At 37.3% G+C, this 23,881-nt stretch overlaps 1 protein-coding gene across 2 annotated transcripts in view; it reads right to left on the reverse strand.

Annotated features, from left to right (window-relative positions):
* Positions 1–23,881, reverse strand: part of LOC136770378 (voltage-dependent L-type calcium channel subunit beta-2) — a 125,722-nt gene that overhangs the window by 98,369 nt on the left and 3,472 nt on the right. For both annotated transcript variants that reach the window (XM_066723394.1, XM_066723390.1), the window contains exon 2: positions 17,725–17,817. In XM_066723394.1, the coding sequence (XP_066579491.1) occupies positions 17,725–17,817 (93 nt within the window). The remainder of the gene's footprint in view (positions 1–17,724; positions 17,818–23,881) is intronic.

The following is a 23,881-nucleotide window of genomic DNA, read 5'->3' on the forward strand; positions in this document are numbered from 1 at the left end:
TTGTATAAACCAGTTAAATTATGTTTTTAGGAAGAAGTGGAATTGAACATGTCCCTTAGGTCTGCTAGATCAGTACTTAAACCTGAAACCCAAAAATGTATAATGATATTGCAGGAATTCCAACGCTTTAAATGCAAAGTTAATTGCTTTGAAAATTGGGAGAGAGGAAAAAAAAAAAATCACCCAAACCTGAGTGGGTAGGTGAATAGTACTAATCTACCATGAGTAACATTTATGAGTTTTGACATTAATGACATTGCATATCCCGACTTGAGATAAAGTTATTTGTTGTTTTAATAGATCATACCTGCATGCATACTCCCATAGGGATACTACTGTTATCCTTTTGTTGGTTAAAAAAATTAACAGAATCAAATACTACACTCTTGATGGGGAAAGCTATGTCATATTAGATGCAGCACACTAAAGGTCAGTAAAAAGCTTTGAAAGATAAATGCATGTGTCAAAACAACACACAGTGCCAGAGTAAGGCTGTGTTACTACTGTGAACTACGAATAGTTGTGTTCATAGTCTCAGTTTTGTATTTACAAATGTTAGGTGGGTTTTTAATACTTAGTTTAAATTGTTTTAGAGATGGCCATGGTCTTACGATCACCTCGTCTAGTTTTCTGGACAGTCTCCAATTTACCCCACTTAAAGTGCCTATTTAAAACTCATTTGTTTTCAGCCCTCCCCCACCACCCTAGATTCTTAACAGTTAGTGTTACAGCTGTCCCAGGAGACAGTTTTATGACATTACAAGTTCCCCATATACTAGACTTGCTGGTGTAGGAGTCTGAGGAATGTCTTTGCAAGTCTTCACACTGGAGTCATGAACAAAGTCGGCCCCAGACGAGAAGCTGAAGCTATTTTTGGTAAGATAGTTTTGTTTGCTGCCTAGTAAGTGGGATTTCCAGTAATGGCTTTATACCTAAAGTCATTAAGAGACTAACACCTCACCCTGCTAAACCCATATCCAATTCAGATAACATATCCTAGGTAGCATCTTTAATAAAGAGGAAGTCCTGCTATGAAAAAAACTGCAACAAAGAAGGAAAAGATAAATGTATGAAGGCCTGCTGAAAATCATATAGGCCTATATATTTTACTATAAGTTCTCTCAAGAGAAAGACCCAGAAAAACTGGAAAAGTCCCAAAATGGACAAAAGAATGAAATGATCTACAACTTAAACAGAAACCCTAACAGAAGGTGGCACTGTCCTAAACAGATTAAATACTGGAAACAACCACAGAATGGTTCAGTATAAATTTCCTCTCAATATGAAAGTAGATAAAAGAAAACTAATGAAGGAACCAAATAAGCCAATCAAGAAATCATTAAGAGTACAAATAAGTATTGATTTAGTATACTTCATGACCAACAAGACCTAGATGCATCACAAAGGTGCTACAAAACCATGAGTAACACCAAGGAAACTGCATGGTAATTTGGAGGACTCAATACATCACATCAAGATAAGATCTCTCAAGAAACAAGAGAACTTATGAAGAAAAGGATAAATAAAATTCAGTCGAGACAGGAATTCAATTAATTACATTGAGCTGTGCAAAACAGGAAGGAAACATTACTGAAGATGTAAGAAAGTTTAACATTAACTTAATTAAAAGAAACCTTTGAAAATAATAGGAACCTCGAAAAATCTAAACATTGTCTCCTAATAGGAAAGAATCAAATCATTGCCCTGAAAAATGATCATGGCACAATAATCAAAAACAGAAATGCAATTATCAAGATAGTGGAACAATTCTACAGAAACCTACGTAGCAGTGATGACGGCTGGAAACAAGAACTCTCCATGAAGTTAAATACCAGATGTGATTCCAGAAGCTTATGCCATAAAAATATGAAAAATGGGAAAATACCTCAAGATGATGAAATCACAGTGGAGATCCTGAAAGAAGCTGGAGAGGAAATTGAGAAAATTATTGCAAAACTTTACACAAAGTGTCTCAGATTTAAACAAATCCCAGATAAAAGGAACAATGCAACTGTCCCTCACAGAAAGGAGATCTGAAGAACCATTAGAACCATATAGGCCCACAATTGTACTTCCCATCATATACTAAATATTTTCAAACGGTATTAACACATCACCTTCAAGACACCCTGGACTTCATTCAACGAAGAGAACTAGCAGGATTCAGTATAACAGGATGGATCATATTCAATTTGTCAGATAAGTATTAGAAAAATGTAGAAAATATTAGCTTTATCGGCTACAAGAAAGCATTTGGTTCAATAAACCAACTCAGTCATCAGGGCTCTAACAAATCAAAACATTGAGGAAACTTACATTAATCTTATTAAATAGGTCTACAACAATTCCTCATCACAAATAAATGGACCAGAGAAGAAACAAAACTCTGTGACATCACTGAATGAGTGAAAATGTTAAAATGGCAACGGGCCGGACACACTGGAAGGAGAACAGAGCAAAGATGGCCAAAATAAGCTATAGCATGGATCCCAAGAGATTTAAAAAGACCTAGAAGCCGACATAAAAGATGGGAAGATGAAATAAAAAGTTTTTCTGCCATGACCTGGAAAAGAGATGCTGTACGTTGAAACAAGTGGAAACTTCATCCAACAGGGGATAGATACAGGTTGAAGATTTTTTTTTTTTATGTACAGTAACTGGTTTTAAATAGGAAAGCCATCACACAAATTAATAAATCAGTAAGGATTGAAAATTTGACATACAGGACTTTGAGTTACACCTAGGCGATAATGAAATTGTTTGTCTGATGTACAGATCAAATTCAACCAGATTGCCAATTGCTCGTCAAATTAATTGCACCTACTGCCTTCTCAAGCTCGGCTGATTTTCTTTATTCTTGTTCCACTTATCAGATAACCACAGTCATTACGTGTAGTTGCTCATCACCAACTCGTGTAAGTGGATGGGGTTTTCACACGCATTCACCAGCTGCTGTACATCAAGATCTAGATGTTAGCCATGTATAAATAAGATAAAGGGATAAAATTAAAGTTAAATGGCCTGAGCTGACTTTTAAACTTCTCAGCCTCAGTCTCCAGTCAAAAGATAAGAAAGAGGTGGTTCCTTCTCAAAATCCCAGTGGTAGTTACATAATCTGCATTATGTGCCAAATCTGATCAATCTGAAACCCACTTCCACCACTGCAGTATTTTTCTATGCAATTTTCATTAGCAGTGCGAATTCTTTTATCCTGACTACCAAAAATATTTTCCTGTTTGGACTGTATGTAAGGTAGCTGTAAAATCACTGAACGTAAAAGGGAAAGTCAGCATAAACAAATACATCAGTGATCTTACCATCTGAAGAGTTCAGAACACCAAAGCCAAACGCACGATAACCCACGGTATTGTACACTTCAGGAGATCTATTTCGCTTGGCTGTTAATAAGGTAAACCCACTCTTGATACTGCTAAGTAGCAACTCACAGTGAGCGCCTATGACCTTTAACTAGCAGAACTACAGTTAATTCTCCCTACAAAGAACCTATTTGTCAAAACCTACAGGACAAGAGAGGGCGAGTAAAAATAAAAGAAAACCCTGCATGAATGTGAAACTCCTCTCGTGGAAATACAGACTTTGCCAAGTTGAATTTCTGGGTTTTGCAGCTGTAATATAGTGACTTATTATTGTTTAATATGAATCATTTCGATTTAGGATTGGAGGATACAACAACCAACAGGAGAAAAAAAAAAAAGCAGCTGGTGAGTTTGGACTTACTATAAAATACTGTTCATGTTTTGCCCTTAGATAGAGTTCACTACTTGAACTCATACAGAAGCAGAGAGGGTCAAGGCCTCTGCAGCCCGTAAAGGACTGCGGTTCACATGCACTGGATTTCCCCGGTTCTTAAAGCTCATGAAGTCTTGCCATACAAATGTGGGAAACCAATCTTACATATCTGTTACAGAAGGGCAGAAGTTGATATAATTATTTGGCTGATGATGACATGATTGAAACATCTTATTGAAACCTGTGAAGAAAATGTCACTAGTTATTCTGGTAACTGCTGGCGTCTAAAAAAACAAAATTAAGCATGTGGTAGTCAGGCAAGCAGATACAAATATGATCGATACTTCTACTCAAATCAAACATTACAAAATTACTGTAAGGATGTGGTTATGAATGTAAGGTCATATTTATATGACAAATTAGTTTGATTAGCCTGACATTATACATACATACATTATACATAGAAGACAGACATAAAATAAATGATCTGAAAATGGAAATAAGCAAGTGCTCAAGAATTTACGCTTATAAAAACCACTCTTGGAAGATCACAGATGGCAGCTATTCGGAATATTACTCAGAAACGTCTGGCGAATTAGGCGGCCGAGATCCTGTTTCCTGTTGGCCCTTGCTCTGCCCGCAAGTCTGCCAGTAAATACCCAAACCAGTCGCTAATGCACTTCATGTGAAACAAAAACAGTTCAGGGCCTGGGAGACTTATTTCCCCTCAGATCCTTGGTGGGAGGCTTCCCTGTCACTAAGGAGTCTGGCACAGATCATGTGTCACATCCCAATTTCTTGTGAAACTCCTGCCCCTTAAAACACTGTGCAAAAATGCTGTCCCCATCCAGCACATCAAATACGAGTGTAATGCTTTCTCATCAGGTTTGTTTGCCTAGTTGCAGCCTCGGCTCCATTGGTTTTTTGAACTCCTACGTATGCGCCCAGAGGACTGAAAGTATCCTCTGACCTAATCCTTGATAGCTACTGCTCTCATTGAACTTAATCCTGCATTTCTGACTGTGGGATTCCAGCCAGTATCATCAACTCATCATAATTTTGTTTTCTGCTTTTGTACCATCTGAAATCGAGAGGAATTAAGTCATCAGACAACATCTTTCTGGTAAAATTCAACCAACTTTGTTATTCTGCAGATAGATTTTCCAACCCACCTTACGGATGCTCTGTGTCCTCTTGACTTTATTACAGGTTTCGGACAGGTATGATAATTCTTAACCAGTGCACTAGGCTTATATCTTACAAATCTCTTCCAGCTCCTGCATACGCCATGCTTGATATACTTTTTTGTTCAGGTTGCTCTAATACAAGCCACCATCAGTAAAACTGCTGACATGGAAGCTTCACAAAAGATCCTTCAAGAACCTGCTTGGAATAAATAATCTTAAAATAATCTTACAAAAATTAGTTGACAAGCAGAGGATATTTGGTCCTCATTGATTGTAAGTACCATCAATGAGGACCAAATCTCCCGTTTGTCAACTAATTTTTGTAGCTTCAGAGAGGAAAAAAAGGGTCCCACTTTTTGAAAGATCTGTCCCAAAAGCAGTATGTTGATTATGATAATTAACAAGTTATGTAATAAGAATAATAAACTATCACAATTGTAACTATTTATACAAATATGTGTGGTCTCTGCATATTGAAACAAGTGCCGAACACAAAACTTTTCAGTATTTTCTTCAGCTGTCCATAAGATGCATCTGCATCCTTAAAAAAAAAAAAAAAAAAAACTCGCAAACAACACAAACAAAATGCAATACCTCTCAGATTAATGTATTACCATGCTTGGCTGTTGCCAGCTTTTTATTTAAAGACCATCTCCTTACAATATTATAAGTGCACTTGCAATTTCTGTAAATTTAAGTAAGGTATTGTTTCTTCTAAATCCAGTATTTGCTTTGGATAACAGTGCCGGGACAAGTAATAGATAAATAGGAGAAGATAATATCTTAAGAGAAGAGTAACCCATGGCTGTATATTGGAAGTGAGAACACACTAACGTCTGAAGCAGAAGTATTTATTAGCTTGTTATCAGTCACTTAATTGCCTTTTCATGGTCCTATTAAACGGGATAATGTAGTTAAAAGTATCCTCCCCCTTAAATTGACGGGATTACAAAAGATACGCTTCCAGAAAACTTCGACGAGGGTCTGCTTTGTTGAACATTACACGGAAAATGCTTTGCTGTAAACAGAACTTGAAAACAGAGTAATTGAACGTGTTTACATTTCCACCAAAATACATAGGACAAACCAAACTGTGAAACCATGAAAACAGCAACTATGGAACACTGTGTAATTAACTTAAATACAGCAGCTTGTCAGGTGTACATGAAAAATGGTTTTATTGAATAGGTTCTGTCATTGCAAGGTCTAAATAGCTCACTGTGCGATTACATACGCACTACCTCTCCAACAACCATGGTAACAGCAACAGAAGGAAGTAAAAGGTCTTGTTCCTATGGCAACGATCACACAGACCATCTTCAAGCAGGAAGAATCACTGGAGGGGGATGTGACATGATTTTGAAACTCCTAGCTTACACAGAACAGTAAGGGTGGACTTAACATGCATTCATCTGAACTGAAGGTTCTTTTAAGAAAAAAATATCAATTTGTCTGCTACACTGCATGTTTTACACATTCCAAAAAAAACACTCAAAATCATTTTAGTACAGATTGCGGTTTTAAAAATATTATGCAACACAAAGTAAAACTAAAATTATGAACAATAATAAGGATATATAATAGTCTATAACGAGGTGCTGTGCATGATAACTCCATGTCAAATCGGAAACTAAAATACATAAAGTAATGACATCACGAATACAAGGGTGCTTCAAGATGTTATAAAGAAATTACAAGATGACAATTACGGATAGGGGCCTACATAATAAAGGTAGATTTTTGTTTATAAATCACACATCACACAATATAAAACTAAGCAAATAAAACTTCTGCAACATGTGCAAAATCTAAACGGCAGCAAAATGTGTTATCTTCAGTACAATACTAACCAAGATATTTCAGCCACAGAAATTCCTCTCCATTAACATAATTTACAAGACTACGGCTGCTCATTTACCTGATCCGGCCAAGAAACTGAAAAAGATCACAGAGTGGACTTTTAACAGAAAACATGAGCCATGTTTGAGTAAGGGAATAACAAACACCAACATAAATAAGAAGTAAGGAGATTATACTTAGTTCTGCATCATTTAATTTAAGAATCAAGTATATGTCCCCTTTAATATACACTCACCTAAAGGATTATTAGGAACACCTGTTCAATTTCTCATTAATGCAATTATCTAACCAACCAATCACATGGCAGTTGCTTCAATGCATTTAGGGGTGTGGTCCTGGTCAAGACAATCTCCTGAACTCCAAACTGAATGTCTGAATGGGAAAGAAAGGTGATTTAAGCAATTTTGAGCGTGGCATGGTTGTTGGTGCCAGACGGGCCGGTCTGAGTATTTCACAATCTGCTCAGTTACTGGGATTTTCACGCACAACCATTTCTAGGGTTTACAAAGAATGGTGTGAAAAGGGAAAAACATCCAGTATGCGGCAGTCCTGTGGGCGAAAATGCCTTGTTGATGCTAGAGGTCAGAGGAGAATGGGCCGACTGATTCAAGCTGATAGAAGAGCAACTTTGACTGAAATAACCACTCGTTACAACCGAGGTATGCAGCAAAACATTTGTGAAGCCACAACACGTACAACCTTGAGGCGGATGGGCTACAACAGCAGAAGACCCCACCGGGTACCACTCATCTCCACTACAAATAGGAAAAAGAGGCTACAATTTGCACAAGCTCACCAAAATTGGACAGTTGAAGACTGGAAAAATGTTGCCTGGTCTGATGAGTCTCGATTTCTGTTGAGACATTCAGATGGTAGAGTCAGAATTTGGCGTAAACAGAATGAGAACATGGATCCATCATGCCTTGTTACCACTGTGCAGGCTGGTGGTGGTGGTGTAATGGTGTGGGGGATGTTTTCTTGGCACACTTTAGGCCCCTTAGTGCCAGTTGGGCATCGTTTAAATGCCACGGCCTACCTGAGCATTGTTTCTGACCATGTCCATCCCTTTATGACCACCATGTACCCATCCTCTGATGGCTACTTCCAGCAGGATAATGCACCATGTCACAAAGGTCGAATCATTTCAAATTGGTTTCTTGAACATGACAATGAGTTCACTGTACTAAACTGGCCCCCACAGTCACCAGATCTCAACCCAATAGAGCATCTTTGGGATGTGGTGGAACGGGAGCTTCGTGCCCTGGATGTGCATCCCACAAATCTCCATCAACTGCAAGATGCTATCCTATCAATATGGGCCAACATTTCTAAAGAATGCTTTCAGCACCTTGTTGAATCAATGCCACGTAGAATTAAGGCAGTTCTGAAGGCGAAAGGGGGTCAAACACAGTATTAGTATGGTGTTCCTAATAATCCTTTAGGTGAGTGTACACTGAACAAAAATATAAAACACAACATGGAACAATTTTACCGAGTTACAGTTCATATAAGGAAATCAGTCAGTTGAAATAAAATTAGGCCCTTTTCTATGGATTTCAAGTCTCAGGTTTTGAGGCAGCGTGCTATTGGCCTGTTGACTACAGGAATGTCCACCAGAGCTGCTGTCAGGTCCAGACCCTGGTGAGGACGACGAGCCGCAGATGAGCTTCCCTGAGACGCTTTCTGACAGTTTGTGCAGAAATTCTTCAGTTTTGCAAACCCACAGTTTCATCAGCTGTTCAGGTGGCCCGGGTGGTTAGACATGGTCTGCAGTTGTAAGGTCGGTTGGACGTACTGCCAAATTCTCTAAAACGATGCTGGAGGCAGCTAATGGTAGAGAAATGAACATTCGGTTCTCTGGCAACAGCTCAGGTGGACATTCCTGCAGCCAGCAGCCAATCGTACGCTCCTTCAAAACTTGAAACATCTCTCATATGGATGGATTATCTTGGCAAAGGATAAATGCTCACTGACAGGATGTAAACTAATTTGTGCACAACATTTTAGAGAAATAAGCTTTTTGTGCGTATGGAAATTTCTGTGATCTTTCATTTCAGTTCATGAAAAATAGGACATTCTGCGTTTATATTTTTGTTCAATATAAACTTAAAGCAACAGAACGGAGTAAAGTGGCTTCTCTTTGCCCAAACTCACTGGCAAAAACAGCTGTAAGATATGAAGGCATTACTATGTTGATGCACAAATAAAAAGTGTGTGTTTGTGTAAATCACTGCAAAAAGGTTTGAGACTTGCTGTTAAGGGTTTAGGTGGTCAAACTGCTGTTTACCAGCAAGAACAAATGTGACAACTCTCACCCTGAACTAAAACAAAGCAATCCAGCTGATGACTGAAAACCTACAGACAATTTTTGAAGAACCAAACCCATTCATTAACACTGAGAAATCCTGTAAACAAGTATACACTGTTCATTTCAAACCGTTTATAAAAAACATTCCACTTAGAAGTCCTACATAAACAACTGGCTCATACAGACTTGCTTTTTTTGGTCAGTATTGAGCCTCAAGGGCCTAGATTGAATCAAAATTTCAACCCAATCTCAAATTACAAAACCCTGCACTTGATGTACGACCACTGGGCTGAAGTAAGAAAACGATAAAAATAAATAATACACTAAAGTATTTTTGCAGTTAAAGGTTTTGTCATAATTTAGAATTAAACCACGCCTAAGTATGACAAACTACGGGATATTCAAATAATAATTCAAAATATCTAACCGATGCAATACAATACATACATAAAGGAAATAAACAATGATGTATAAATTATTCAAAATTCATTCAACACTAATGGGGCTTGGTTTGGCAAATAATATATTACCTACAGCGATTGCTTGTGTAACAAAATCAATGAGAGCTCTCGACTCACAGGGGCCAGCTGAACCCGTTCCACAGCGTTCTGCCAGGGGAGGCAGTAGGATGTGAACTCAAGATACCGATCAATGGGGCAGGGGGCGTAAATCTCCCTCAGCATTCAGTGAGTAGGCTCGGTGCACACAATGTACAATATTCTGTACAAAACTGCTTTCCACTTAACCTACATGTTTCCTGCTTTTAAAATGAACATCTATTGCAGTAATAGTGGCAGTAATTTAACAAAACAAAAGTATAGGCCTACACTGTGTTCTATCTGAAACTCTGTGCATCAGACTCCTACTATGTCTGAGTAATTGACAGTTTAAAGAAATATGTTCCAATGTGTTATGACATTAAGCATGTGATACTGATAGCCCCTTTGTGTTTGTTTAAATCGATTTAGGATCAAGTGATTAGAAAAATTTAATGAGACCAATTCCTTAACAGTAAGGGATATTTCCAATAAGTTCAACATTTGCCAGATTTGGTCTTTAATTTACAGTTTCAAATATCAAATATGTAAAAGATTGGGCTCTACTAACTACTTTAGATGAGGTGCAGCCAAAAGATGATGGTAAAACAAACACAAAACTGTGCAACACTTGCTTGTTAGGTTAAAACATGCTTAATAAAATGGTCAAGAACTTCATAAACAGTGTAACCAGTTAACCCTAACTCTGTTCTTTTAAACATACTGCTTACTGCCCTTATTGAAATATATTCACATTTGATTTTCTTCTTTCTCTCACCTTTTGACTTATCTTAACTGAGTTTCCCATCGGAGATTTTCTACATTAGAACAGGACTCAGAGCCCCCCCATGTTTGACCAGCTAAGACTAACACAGGGTCCACCTCCAGTTTTGCGAGATGTGAGCAACAAGCCTTCAAGCCAAGAAGCACCCACTCAGTTTACACAGAGTCATCCTTCCTTGACACGCAACTGACAAAGGTGGGAAATTGTGGGTGAATCTTTAATCACTGATACGGTATGAAAAAAGGATGATGATCACCACTTCTGAGCGAGAACAAAAGAAATCAAATGCTCGGATCAAAGGGTAGGCTCCACAGAACTCCCTCCTAAGAGCAGAAAGCAACTCAGAAATTACAGGCAGAAACTCTTGTGCTCAAATTGTGCTGGAAGACCTCAGCTTGAGCACTAAATTAAGCATGACTACTGATTTACAGCTTATTTAAGAACTGCAGATAAAATAAGAATATACAGGATTTTGTATTCCTTCCAGGTTCCCGTTTACAGCCTGATTTGTTGTATTATATGGTAAAATACATGTACTGGCATTTCTACAAAATCTGTGATGACTATTACACAGAAGAATGTTTATGAATACAGAACTTCACAGCTTGGAACCAGTTGACTAGAACCGAAACCATGCAGTACTAAATAATCTTTTAAGTTCTCACTGTCAAAATAGAAAGGAACAAAATATCTGCACATGCCAGAGAGGGTCACTATGTTTTCTGTAAAACAGAAGTTGTCCAGGTGTGGACAGCAGAGATGGGGGAGAGACAGTACACTAAGCCAAACATTTGGAGGAAAACAAATTCAGAAAATGAATTGATGGGAAAACAACACAAAGCTTTCATCACTTCAATGCTGAAATATTTTCCTGTGAGGTAGCTTCAAAGGCACAAGATATCTCAAGTGTGATTATTTTTGTGTGACAAGTTAAACTACACACACATTCTGTTCTTCTCTTAGACATTTATAAGGTAGTAAAGAATGTATATATTTTTAGATACGTTTACTGTAAATCTAAAACCTATAAGCCTGATAAACGTGCTGGTTTACACAAGATCATGGGACTAGTTCTCAAAAGCTTCACAGCGGCAGTATTGCAAAACACAAAAATCTTCGGCACTTGGAAGACAAAGCAGATCTCTTTATCATCAGCCAATTCAAACAATTTATCAAGGATTCTTAACACCATCTTGACTCCTGGTTTCAGAAGATACTTTCATTTTCCCTAGACACACCAATAAATGACCTATTGTTTGTGGGAGGATAAATAACTAATTTGTAACTTATTTAGAAAGAGGCTTAGACTTTAAGGCTGAAGTTTGCATGTTGCTTACAACCCACAGATTCCTGATCTCCGGCTTTGACTTAATTCTTGCCAGATAGAAAAAAAGGGTGGATGTGACCTCTCTCAGACACCCCAGTTAATTCTGGCAAACTCCTCTACCTTTGGAGCAAGTTAAAGTCTCTTAAGACATATATTGACTAAACTCTTGCTCTGGGTCTACTGTACCAGGTGTTTAATCAATATTATTCTATCTCTGTAAGAAACAACAGCTCTGCTGCTTGTGAAACTAAAGAAATTACTAATGCTGTACTATCACTTTCCTTTATTGAGGAAATGTCCCAGTTTCATTTTGTTTTGTTCATACTCTCCCTTGTCTCTGCAGTGGCTATTCTGGCTGTCGATACAGCTTCCTTGTTCAGTTGGAAATTCAGTTTTTCCACCTCATATTGCTGCCAATACAAAAGTGTAAAGATACAAGAAAAAAATAGGTAATCTCTTTGTGAGTAATAATTTAACTCAACACTGAAAAATGAAGTGTACAACACTGCTGACAAGACTGATATTGCTGATGTCATAGTTTACACACAAAAAACTTTAAGGCACATTGTTATCTGTGGCTGCATTGTTTCTGCTTTTAAGTGTCATAGCTTTTTCAAATGTTGTCAAAAAAAGACTAAATATCTTAAATAAAACTTCAACAACACTATGCTATACATTTTAATCTGGATATGGAAATCAATCATTGGAGCAGCAAATTCCTGCAACAAAAGGTTAATGAGTGAAATTGATATTTGCAGCGTTTCAAATATTAATTATTTTGTCTTAACCGAATGTACTTTTCACCATAAAATCCAAACTGCTAATTTTGTAATGTAGACAGGTTTGCACACACTTAGCATTAACCAGAGATTTGTCATTTTTCTTTTTATTCTACAGCCAAATATAGTATACGATTTATTTGAAATGGTGAGAAAATCTTTGGTTTGAATTGTTTGTTCAGTTAAATTCTTTTTAAAACTTTTTTTTTTCTTTCAAAAACAAATAAATTAGAATATATACCAGATCTCTGGGATAACTTGTTTTCCTCCTCTCTACTGAGGTTATCTATTTCTACCATTTTACTACAAATTTTATTAATTGATGCTGTTAACATTAGATAACCTTGGAGATGCCTGCTTTTCTTTTTACTTTTCCCCATTTCATATAAATTATATTTTCAAAATATTGAACGAATAATTATATATATATATATATATATATATATATATATATATATATATATATATATATATATATAATATTTTTTAATATAATGAAAATATACACTCACCTAAAGGATTATTAGGAACACCTGTTCAATTTCTCATTAATGCAATTATCTAACCAACCAATCACATGGCAGTTGCTTCAATGCATTTAGGGGTGTGGTCCTGGTCAAGACAATCTCCTGAACTCCAAACTGAATGTCTGAATGGGAAAGAAAGGTGATTTAAGCAATTTTGAGCGTGGCATGGTTGTTGGTGCCAGACGGGCCGGTCCGAGTATTTCACAATCTGCTCAGTTACTGGGATTTTCACGCACAACCATTTCTAGGGTTTACAAAGAATGGTGTGAAAAGGGAAAAACATCCAGTATGCGGCAGTCCTGTGGGCGAAAATGCCTTGTTGATGCTAGAGGTCAGAGGAGAATGGGCCGACTGATTCAAGCTGATAGAAGAGCAACTTTGACTGAAATAACCACTCGTTACAACCGAGGTATGCAGCAAAGCATTTGTGAAGCCACAACACGTACAACCTTGAGGCGGATGGGCTACAACAGCAGAAGACCCCACCGGGTACCACTCATCTCCACTACAAATAGGAAAAAGAGGCTACAATTTGCACAAGCTCACCAAAATTGGACAGTTGAAGACTGGAAAAATGTTGCCTGGTCTGATGAGTCTCGACATTCAGATGGTAGAGTCAGAATTTGGCGTAAACAGAATGAGAACATGGATCCATCATGCCTTGTTACCACTGTGCAGGCTGGTGGTGGTGGTGTAATGGTGTGGGGGATGTTTTCTTGGCACACTTTAGGCCCCTTAGTGCCAATTGGGCATCGTTTAAATGCCATGGCCTACCTGAGCATTGTTTCTGACCATGTCCATCCCTTTATGACCACCATGTACCCATCCTCTGATGGCTACTTCCAGCAGGATAATGCACCACGTCACAAAGGTCGAATCATTTCAAATTGGTTTCTTGAACATGACAATGAGTTCACTGTACTAAACTGGCCCCCACAGTCTCCAGATCTCAACCCAATAGAGCATCTTTGGGATGTGGTGGAACGGGAGCTTCGTGCCCTGGATGTGCATCCCACAAATCTCCATCAACTGCAAGATGCTATCCTATCAATATGGGCCAACATTTCTAAAGAATGCTTTCAGCACCTTGTTGAATCAATGCCACGTAGAATTAAGGCAGTTCTGAAGGCGAAAGGGGGTCAAACACAGTATTAGTATGGTGTTCCTAATAATCCTTTAGGTGAGTGTAATATACATTAGGATTTCCATAATATTTCCTGGTGATCCCACAATTCTAATATAATGTATACATTTAATTCTGACACTTTTTAATATAGGTATCTTTCATTAATATGTAACTTGCCTGTCATATGCAGCAGGGAGCAACAGTGATTAGATCGACAGGTATAATTAATGGTCCTGGAAATGTTAAAAAACTTGAACAAAGCCGGGGGGGGGGGGGGAGGGGTTGATTTTAATATAAGTGGTCATTGTTGCTCATTAAAACTAACTGAAACCATTTAATGAAAGTATTTTCTTTCCTTCCAAGATGAACAACTGACCCATTAAGAAGGTTTAATGACCTCATCGAAGCACAGCAGGAAGCAGAGCAAGTTCCTCATGGAGTTCAGTGTACGACATGTTTCCTGTATTTACAGTAAAATAATACTTTGAGAAGAGGCACACAATTTTATAAAAGTAGGCACTTTCAGCACTACTGGCAAGTATGGAAGATTAAGTTTTTTTAGCACATTTTAAAATTGATATACAAATTTACAAGAATCCAAGTTAATGAGAAGATATGAAGAATGATATTGAAGAGAATGAGATTTAAGCGTCCAGATCACAATATTAATGGAGATACAATAGCAATTGTAATCACAATCACAAGCAAAGCACCGAAGAATGACCACACCTTAAAAGGGGAACTTCACTGAAAATCCATATTTTCTCAGGTTATTCTGTAAGTAGAAACAAACTCCACAGAATATTTAATGTCCACCTCATTCTATGTACCACAAATCAGAGATAGAAAAATATGCCGTTACGTCACCGGGGTGTTCAAACTCTGGAGCTGCTTTGCTGGGAGTCAATGGAGAAAATCAGAAGAGTCATGAAAATCATGAATAAAATTACATTTTATGCACGTGCATTGATACGTGCATTCGCAGAGCGTGCACAGTTCACACTGCGCTGTAGGCTACACGGCAGTGCCTGGAATAAAATAAGCATGCAAAATAACAGCAACAGTTCTGGGTGCAGAAATACAGTTTTTATGACTACAAACCGATGGTTCCTTCAGAAAAATAGGGTGATCGGGCAATCGAACTTGCATAAAATGTTAGTTTTGAATAATGTTTGTGACTTTTTTGACGCCCCAAGAACAAGCAGGAACTAAAGACAGCTGCAGTGCAGGCCTGGCAGAGCATCACCAGGGAAGAAACCCAGCATCTGCTGATGTCTATGGGTTCCAGACTTCAGGCAGTCATTGACTGAAAAGGATTTGCAACCTTACAGTTCTGAAACTTACAATATGATTAATGATTATGTTAGTTTGTTCAAATACTTTTGAGCTCCTAAAACTGGAGGGACCACATATAAAAGTGGGTGTAATTCCTACACCATTCACCCAATTTGGATGTAACTACCCTCAAATTAAAGATGAAAGTCTACACTTAAAGCACATTTTTTCTTTTCAAATCCATTGTGGTGGTGTACAGAGCCAAAATTATGACAATTATGTCACTGTCCAAATATTTATGGACCGTATATATATTTAATTTTTAATTTTCGATTTCTTTCAGTATGTTGGATTTGTATTTTATATACATCCACCTGCAATTCTAAAAGTGGCGTACACAAAGCAGGCTATTTTGTCACTGACAGGACAGATTCTTTCATTTATCCCCTTTAGAAAAATGACCATGACCATGTGGGTGTCAAGATATTATTTAAACAGTGTATTTTTAAATAAAACATAAATAGAAGAGATGTTAAGACAAAGTAACAAAACCCAGAGCAAAAACTTCATTGATTACATGCCTATTTATGGCTGTTCTTACCCACTAAAGTGCCTCGCCAGGAATGTGACTACAGTTTTAAATGTCCTCTTCTGATGACTAATACAAGGTGCTGTGTGTCAGGTATTGCTTGAGATGCGAGGAATGATATAGACAGTGCATTGGAATGGCAGTGGCATTTTAAATTCAAAAGACTGTTCCTTTGTATAGCTGGGGTATGTTTTAAAATACACTTTGGATGCATTATTTTTTGACTTGTACTATAAGTTAGGCACCAGGGTAGATACACTTAATAATAATATATATTACCTTAAATAGATAGATCTGTATAGAAAGCTGAGTGGTTAAAAACATGCTTTGTTCTAAAATCAGGCTCCAAAATGTAGATGATGTTTTCATTCAATGAAAAAAAAAAAAAAAAACAGATTTCAATATGATACTGCTACTATTACTACTACTAATAATACTAATACTTTTAATAATAATAATAATAATAATAATAATAATAATTAGCAATGAGGTTACATTATATAATGTGTCATACAGTATGTCTGAACGATCAGATTTCAGTTCTAGGTAACTAGAACCATGTGCCCCTTCAGAAGCAAAAGTAAATATATTGAGATCTAAAGGGGAAGTCATCAGTTTGGTCACTAATCGAAACTGATGAAGACTATATATATTAAGGTGCTGGCAATGCCAATAGAGAGAACTTTCCTTTATAATTATAAATTCTGGTAATGCTTTAGATTATGTGGCCCAATTTAATATTAAATAGATATTCTATTGATGATCTATAAACATTAAACTATTTGCTAAATAAACACCAATAGAATGACAAATGTAATATCTGATACCAAAACCCATAAGCCAAGTTTCGGGCAAATGCAGATATCTCCACTTTAGATTGCCGAGCCATTGTTTTTTTCCAAGATGACAACGTTTTTGTTATAGATAGATATTACATTAACATTCTATTAAACTTAAATTATCAAGTAGTTGAATGTTAATAGATTTTCAATTGAATATGCATTTAATATTAAATTTGGTCACGCAATCTAAAGTGTTACCGACATTTTAGTAATGGAGATCAGGACAAGTATTCTAGGAGTATTATATTGCAAGTGCTTTGCGGTCTTGTAAGGGACCTATTCATAATCACAATATAGCGCTTTTGTGCAGAACGTATCCGTTTCCCCTTTTGGGGAGTTTTCTAATAAGTTACACATATGCCAGATCTCCTTGAATATAAAATTTAGCAACATGAATTAAGTCCCATAAATGGGGTATATAATAATAATAATAATAATAATAATAAATGTTCTTAATTATCTGATCAGCAACCTGTTAAATGATTTCATGCAGCCACAAATATCTCAGTCACTAATTTCCAAGTATTAAGCAGAATTACAGTGTATGAGAAACATTTATTTTCTAGCCATGATTGCTTTATCCAATTTATTTATCGATTTTCAAATCCATTTGTAGATAAACGTATTACTCACTCAAAACATCACCTTCAGGAGTTCTTCAAATAGATAGTGACAAAAAGTCTCATATTGCAACCAATTTACTCATAAGATTGTGGGAAACTACACTTTACTCAAAATTACAATATATCCATAGGAACAATAAAATGACAAAATGCAGTTTAATACACGTAGACATTGAGCTCCGCAAGCACACTTGAAACAATTCTGACTTACCTGTCGCACAAAACTGTTTGAGGTGGTATCTGAAGAAGTACTCCCATCAGATCCCTTAAATCTGCCTTTTCTCCGAGCTCCTTTAGCATGAGGCTATAAAAAAGCACATTCATAAAAAAACACATATAAGGCTCATTCAATCATTCACAGAAAAACCCTGCTGGACTACATCTAAATAGTAAAACATATGTCTCCTTGTAGCTTAGTCTCTTTGCAAAGAGAGGGCCATTTAATCTCTAACCCGAGCATATTGTGTTGAGTAAAATCAAAACATATGTAAACTCTGCAAAAGTGTCCCAATGAAAATGGAGCCATACAGTCAAACTACCACTGAATGTAGATGCACAAATCCCATCACTCATACTAAGATGAGTACATATAAACCAATCATTTTAGCGACAGCACAAATTTCCCTTCAAAATCATTCAGCTAAAACAAGATATCAAGAACAAATATAAACAGTGGTGATATACAGATTCATAATGATTGACTCATACAATATTATATAATAGCTCCAATTAATATGTACAAAATTGAAAACAATTATTCCCATTATCAAAACATTTCAACCACAATCAAGTAGTTTTCACTTATTGTGATGAGAATTATAAACATTAGAAACAGGAACAAAATGGATGCGTTTCAATGGAAAGTAGATCTGTACAGTTCAAGTAGGTCTCCCATAGCAACGGGAAAACACTTTGAGAACAAATATGCCCATTTTCACGGATATATTCCCCTAGGAGTTGGGAATTATAAATAAAACCGAAATACCAATCTTCTTCTTGCACAGACACTGGGCATGGAGATATTTTGTTCTTGTTTTCATCCTAGTACAGATATATTCTAGGTCAAAAAAGCACCATACGGGTTTCTTAATCTCACTGAAAAACTGAGCGCATTGCCAACATATTTTACAAGCCCTTCTTATGTGATCAATTCTCACCAACTCTTTGAACAGAAGGTATTCACACTTTCAAAAGTTAATGTACAGTTCAAGACTGTCAGTCAAGTCCCCCTTATAAATCATACATGTAAACTTACTTTTACTGGGCCTACATTTAGAAAATTGTGTGCCTCCTCAAAGTATGATTTTACTGTACAGGAAATATGTCAAGTATTATCTCTAAAGATCAGTTGAATTCTAGCTCATGAATCGCATTAATTGTTAACAAATAGATTAATACAAAAAAAACTATCAAATGTATAGATCAAATATTCATGATATTCAATATTCAAATTTCAAGCTTTTGAAATGTACAATTCAGATTACATGTATTAAAGATACAATCTACAACTATGGTTAAGGATACGCATATAGTGTACTTTGTAGGTATATGACTACAGTACATCATATTTTGTAATCTAAGTATCTAGTTTTTCACTTCTAAAATAAAAATGCTTTTCATTTATGTTATGTTTGAACATACACATCCATGTCATGTGTAACATTTAGGTCAAATGCCCCAAAAAAACAAATATTCATATAAATTAAGGGAATACTGTATATACTGATATCTATGGTACCATGTAAGTTCGAGTGTGTGTAACCATGTCATAAAATTCATGCAGAAACAAGTAATCTGTGACATTAGTCCAGATACAAAAGTGCCAGAGTTGTGCCAGTAGGGTACTGTCCAAAAAAAAGATGGTGTGAGCTTGCTTTCATTTCTGTCAGATTAACAAAACAGGTTACACTAGAAAAAATATATGCAAACGAAAGATTTTTTGGTCATCTGTAGTGACCACTACGAACGCAGGGCATATTTAAATACTTGCCTAAGCATGACATGGACACGTACAGTGAGGGGAAAAAAGTATTTAATCCCCTGCTGATTTTGTACGTTTGCCCACTGACAAAGAAATGATCAGTCTATAATTTTAATGGTAGGTGTATTTTAACAGTGAGAGACAGAATAACAACACAAATGCATTTCAAAAACGTTATAAACTGATTTGCATGTTAATGAGGGAAATAAGTATTTGACCCCTTCGACTTAGTACTTGGTGTCAAAACCCTTGTTGGCAATCACAGAGGTCAGATGTTTCTTGTAGTTGCCACCAGGTTTGCACACATCTCAGGAGGGATTTTGTCCCACTCCTCTTTGCAGATCCTCTCCAAGTCATTAAGGTTTCAAGGCTGACGTTTGGCAACTCGAACCTTCAGCTCCCTCCACAGATTTTCTATGGGATTAAGGTCTGGACACTGGCTAGGCCACTCCAGGACCTTAATGTGCTTCTTCTTGAGCCACTCCTTTGTTGCCTTGGCTGTGTGTTTTGGGTCATTGTCATGCTGGAATACCCATCCACGACCCATTTTCAATGCCCTGGCTGAGGGAAGGAGGTTCTCACCCAAGATTTGACGGTACATGGCCCCATCCATCGTCTTTTTGATGCGGTGCAGTTGTCCTGTCCCCTCAGCAGAAAAACACCCCCAAAGCATAATGTTTCCACCTCCATGTTTGACGGTGGGGATGGTGTTCTTGGGGTCATTCCTCCTCCTCCAAACACGGCGAGTTGAGTTGATGCCAAAGAGCTCGAATTTGGTTTCATCTGACCACAACACTTTCACCCAGTTCTCCTCTGAATCATTCAGATGTTCATTGGCGAACTTCAGACGGGCCTGTACATGTGCTTTCTTGAGCAGGGGAACCTTGCGGGCGCTGCAGGATTTCAGTCCTTCATGGCGTAGTGTGTTACCAATTGTTTTCTTGGTGACTATGGTCCCAGCTGCCTTGAGATCATTAACAAGATCCTCCCGTGTAGTTCTGGGCTGATTCCTCACCGTTCTCATGATCATTGAAACTCCACGAGGTGAGATCTTGCATGGAGCCCCAGAGCGAGGGAGACTGACAGTTGTTTTGTGTTTCTTCCATTTGCGAATAATCGCACCAACTGTTGTCACCTTCTCACCAAGCTGCTTGGCGATGGTCTTGTAGCCAATTCCAGCCTTGTGTAGGTCTACAGTCTTGTCCCTGACATCCTTGGACAGCTCTTTGGTCTTGGCCATGGTGGAGAGTTTGGAATCTGATTGATTGATTGCTTCTGTGGACAGGTGTCTTTTATACAGGTAACGAGCTGAGATTAGGAGCACTGCCTTTAAGAGAGTGCTCCTAATCTCAGCTCGTTACCTGTATAAAAGACACCTGGGAGCCAGAAATCTTGCTGATTGATAGGGGATCAAATACTTATTTCCCTCATTAACATGCAAAATCAATTTATAACTTTTTTGAAATGCATTTTTCTGGATTGTGTTGTTGTTATTCTGTCTCTCACTGTTAAAATACACCTACCATTAAAATTATAGACTGATCATTTCTTTGTCAGTGGGCAAACGTACAAAATCAGCAGGGGATCAAATACTTTTTTCCCCTCACTGTATGTACTGATTGTTCTTTAATATATAAAGTAGCATATGTAAATATTCAATAAGCGTAACTGGATGTTAATTTATTGCTTTTAACGTTCTGATAAATTCTAATGTGACTGACAGTTCACATGACAAAACACTACAATTACAGTACATAATACAGTTAAGTCCTATATATAGACGGCAGACAATTTAAAGGAAAAAACAACAAAGTGTCTCAGTAAGGTGAGTCTCTGAACTCTACTGGAGGGATGGACACCATTCTTCCAAAAGATATTCCCTCATTTGGTGTTTTGATAATGGTGGTGGAGAGTGCTGTCTAACACATCAGTCCAAAATCTCCCATAGGTGTTCAATTGGGTTGAGATCTGGGGACTGCGAAGACCATAGCATATGATTCACATCATTTTCATATTCATCAAACCATTCAGTGAGCCCTCGTGTCCTGTGGATGGGGCATTGTCATCCTTGAAGAGACCACTCCCATCAGGATAGAAATGTTTCACCATAGGATAAAGGTGATCACTTAGAAGGGTCACTGCAAATCATTACAAAGGCCCCTAAGGGGACAAGTGGACCCAAACAATGCCAAGAAAATGCCCCCCATAGCATAACATAGCCTCTGGACCCCCTCACTGTAGGGGTCAAGCAGTCAGGCCTGTACCGTTCTCTTGGTGTCGCCACACATGCCCTCGCCCCACTTGTTGAGAATATGGTGAAAGATGACTATCTGACCATATAACTTTTTTCCACATCTCTGTAGACCAGTGCCTATGATTTTTGCACCACTTAACTCTCCTCTTGCCATCTTGATCCAAAATCGAGGTCAACTGGGCCTGCTCAGCATTTTCATACATGCCTCAGAGCATGACAGGATGTTAATTGCTTAATTGTATCATGCAGTACATGTTTGGAGGAAAGAACAGAGAGGCAGGAAGAGATGTGAGAGGGGGTGAAAGGGTCAGAAGACTAAGTGTCAAAGGCTGCAAAGAGATCAGGGAGGATTAGGACAGAAGAAAGGGAGGACGCACAAGCAGAGTTAAGGGAATTGGTGACAGATAGGAGAGTAAGCAAAGTGAAAGCCAGATTGCAGCAAGTCAAGGAGTGAGTGGTGAGATAGAAGTTATGATATCTAATGGTGAACTGTCTGCTCAAAGGTTTTAGAGAGCAAGGGGAGAAGGGAGACTCATATGATGTGCCCAATGATATTATTCTTTGTTAAAAATAATCTATTTTCTAGGAACATAAGTTTTTGCTTCGTTTTGGATTGTAGGGTGGGCCTTCTAGTTCAGTTCAGGCATAGCTGCTTCAAATCTGGGCCCTTCCTATGATTCAGTGGTTTCTGAAAATTGAGAAATTTAAATGTAAAGCATTTCAACAACAGTGTAAGACAGTCAACCAATTATTATCATGTTTCTTACTTTAACGCTTATTATCAGAAGAAGGAAAACCAATTCATATTCGCTGCTTTTCATGTCACCTATTTATTTATTTTCAGTATTGCAGAGGGTTGCTTCATATATACATTTTATCATTATACATTTTATTTATTTTATATATACATCTACAAAATGAACTTTCTTCCAACTGAACCACACAGATACTTGATACAGTATACAATTGTGCAGATATAGTTTTATGTTGATTCTTACATTTTTATTTAAAATTGTCCTTTGAAACATTTATGCTTGGCATGACAATAACAAAAAAGTTCAAACATAACTGATAACATGACAAATGTCAGCTAAACACTATCTTTAAAAATATGAAATTAATGATTTCTTGTTAGTACAGTATTACAATCTGATGCAATTCCTTAGCAATTGTATCAAACTAAATGAGATGACATCTCTTATACAACAAGAGACACCTTTTGAACTATATTAACGTATATACTTATACAAGTGCACTGGTTAGCATCTGTTTAATTCAAAGACTTCTTTCTTTTGAGTCCTACCCTGAGATTTGGTTCATTGCTATGTTACAAGATTGATGAGCTACAGGGTTTCCCATTTTTCAATCTACCCAAGATCTGAAAGTGAAACATTATACATTTATGCAACCATACACCAATTGTGGAAAAACAATACAGTTACCAACAAATACTATATTTTTCATTAAATATTCTGAAATTGAGGGTTTAAGCAGACAACGGATGGAGACCTCAATGCTAGAACAGGAGTCTCAAACCCAGGCCCAGAGGAACCTCTATATTCATAATACTAAAGATTCATTCTGAGGCCTGTAAACGGCATTCAGAATTTGACGCTCAACCCACAAAAATGCACCCGTGAAAAGAGAGTGACGTAAAATGTGGTGAAGGGTTCAAGGAAGAGCTGCTACTTTTGCTTGGATGACTCAGCTTGGCTCAACTCTTATGTCTGTGCAATCCCCAATGTGTCTCCTTGCTCGCAGTAACAATACAAACGTGCCAGACTACATCAATGCATCTCACCACAAGACCCTCAGAGTCCAGAACAATCTCAAAATATAAATTCCATATCTGAAAAAAGACATCTCGAAGTCTGTCTATTGTTCAATATGCTACAATAATACTAGCTCTCAACACAATTGCAGATCAACTTCAAACACTTTCACTGAGTTCAGGTTTGCAGCGGGACATTAATAGCATATAGGGAATATTCCACTTGCCATGTAAATGTGGAATATCGAGTATTCCGATGTATGTAAACAGAGCATTCAGAATATGAATGTGAATATTCCAATTTATTTTATTCTGAATATTTTAAATTTAAAATATTCTGACTGTTCAGCTGGTCAGTGGCA

This window comes from Amia ocellicauda, chromosome 2, assembly GCF_036373705.1.
Source record: "Amia ocellicauda isolate fAmiCal2 chromosome 2, fAmiCal2.hap1, whole genome shotgun sequence".
NCBI classification, from domain to species: Eukaryota; Metazoa; Chordata; class Actinopteri; order Amiiformes; family Amiidae; genus Amia; species Amia ocellicauda.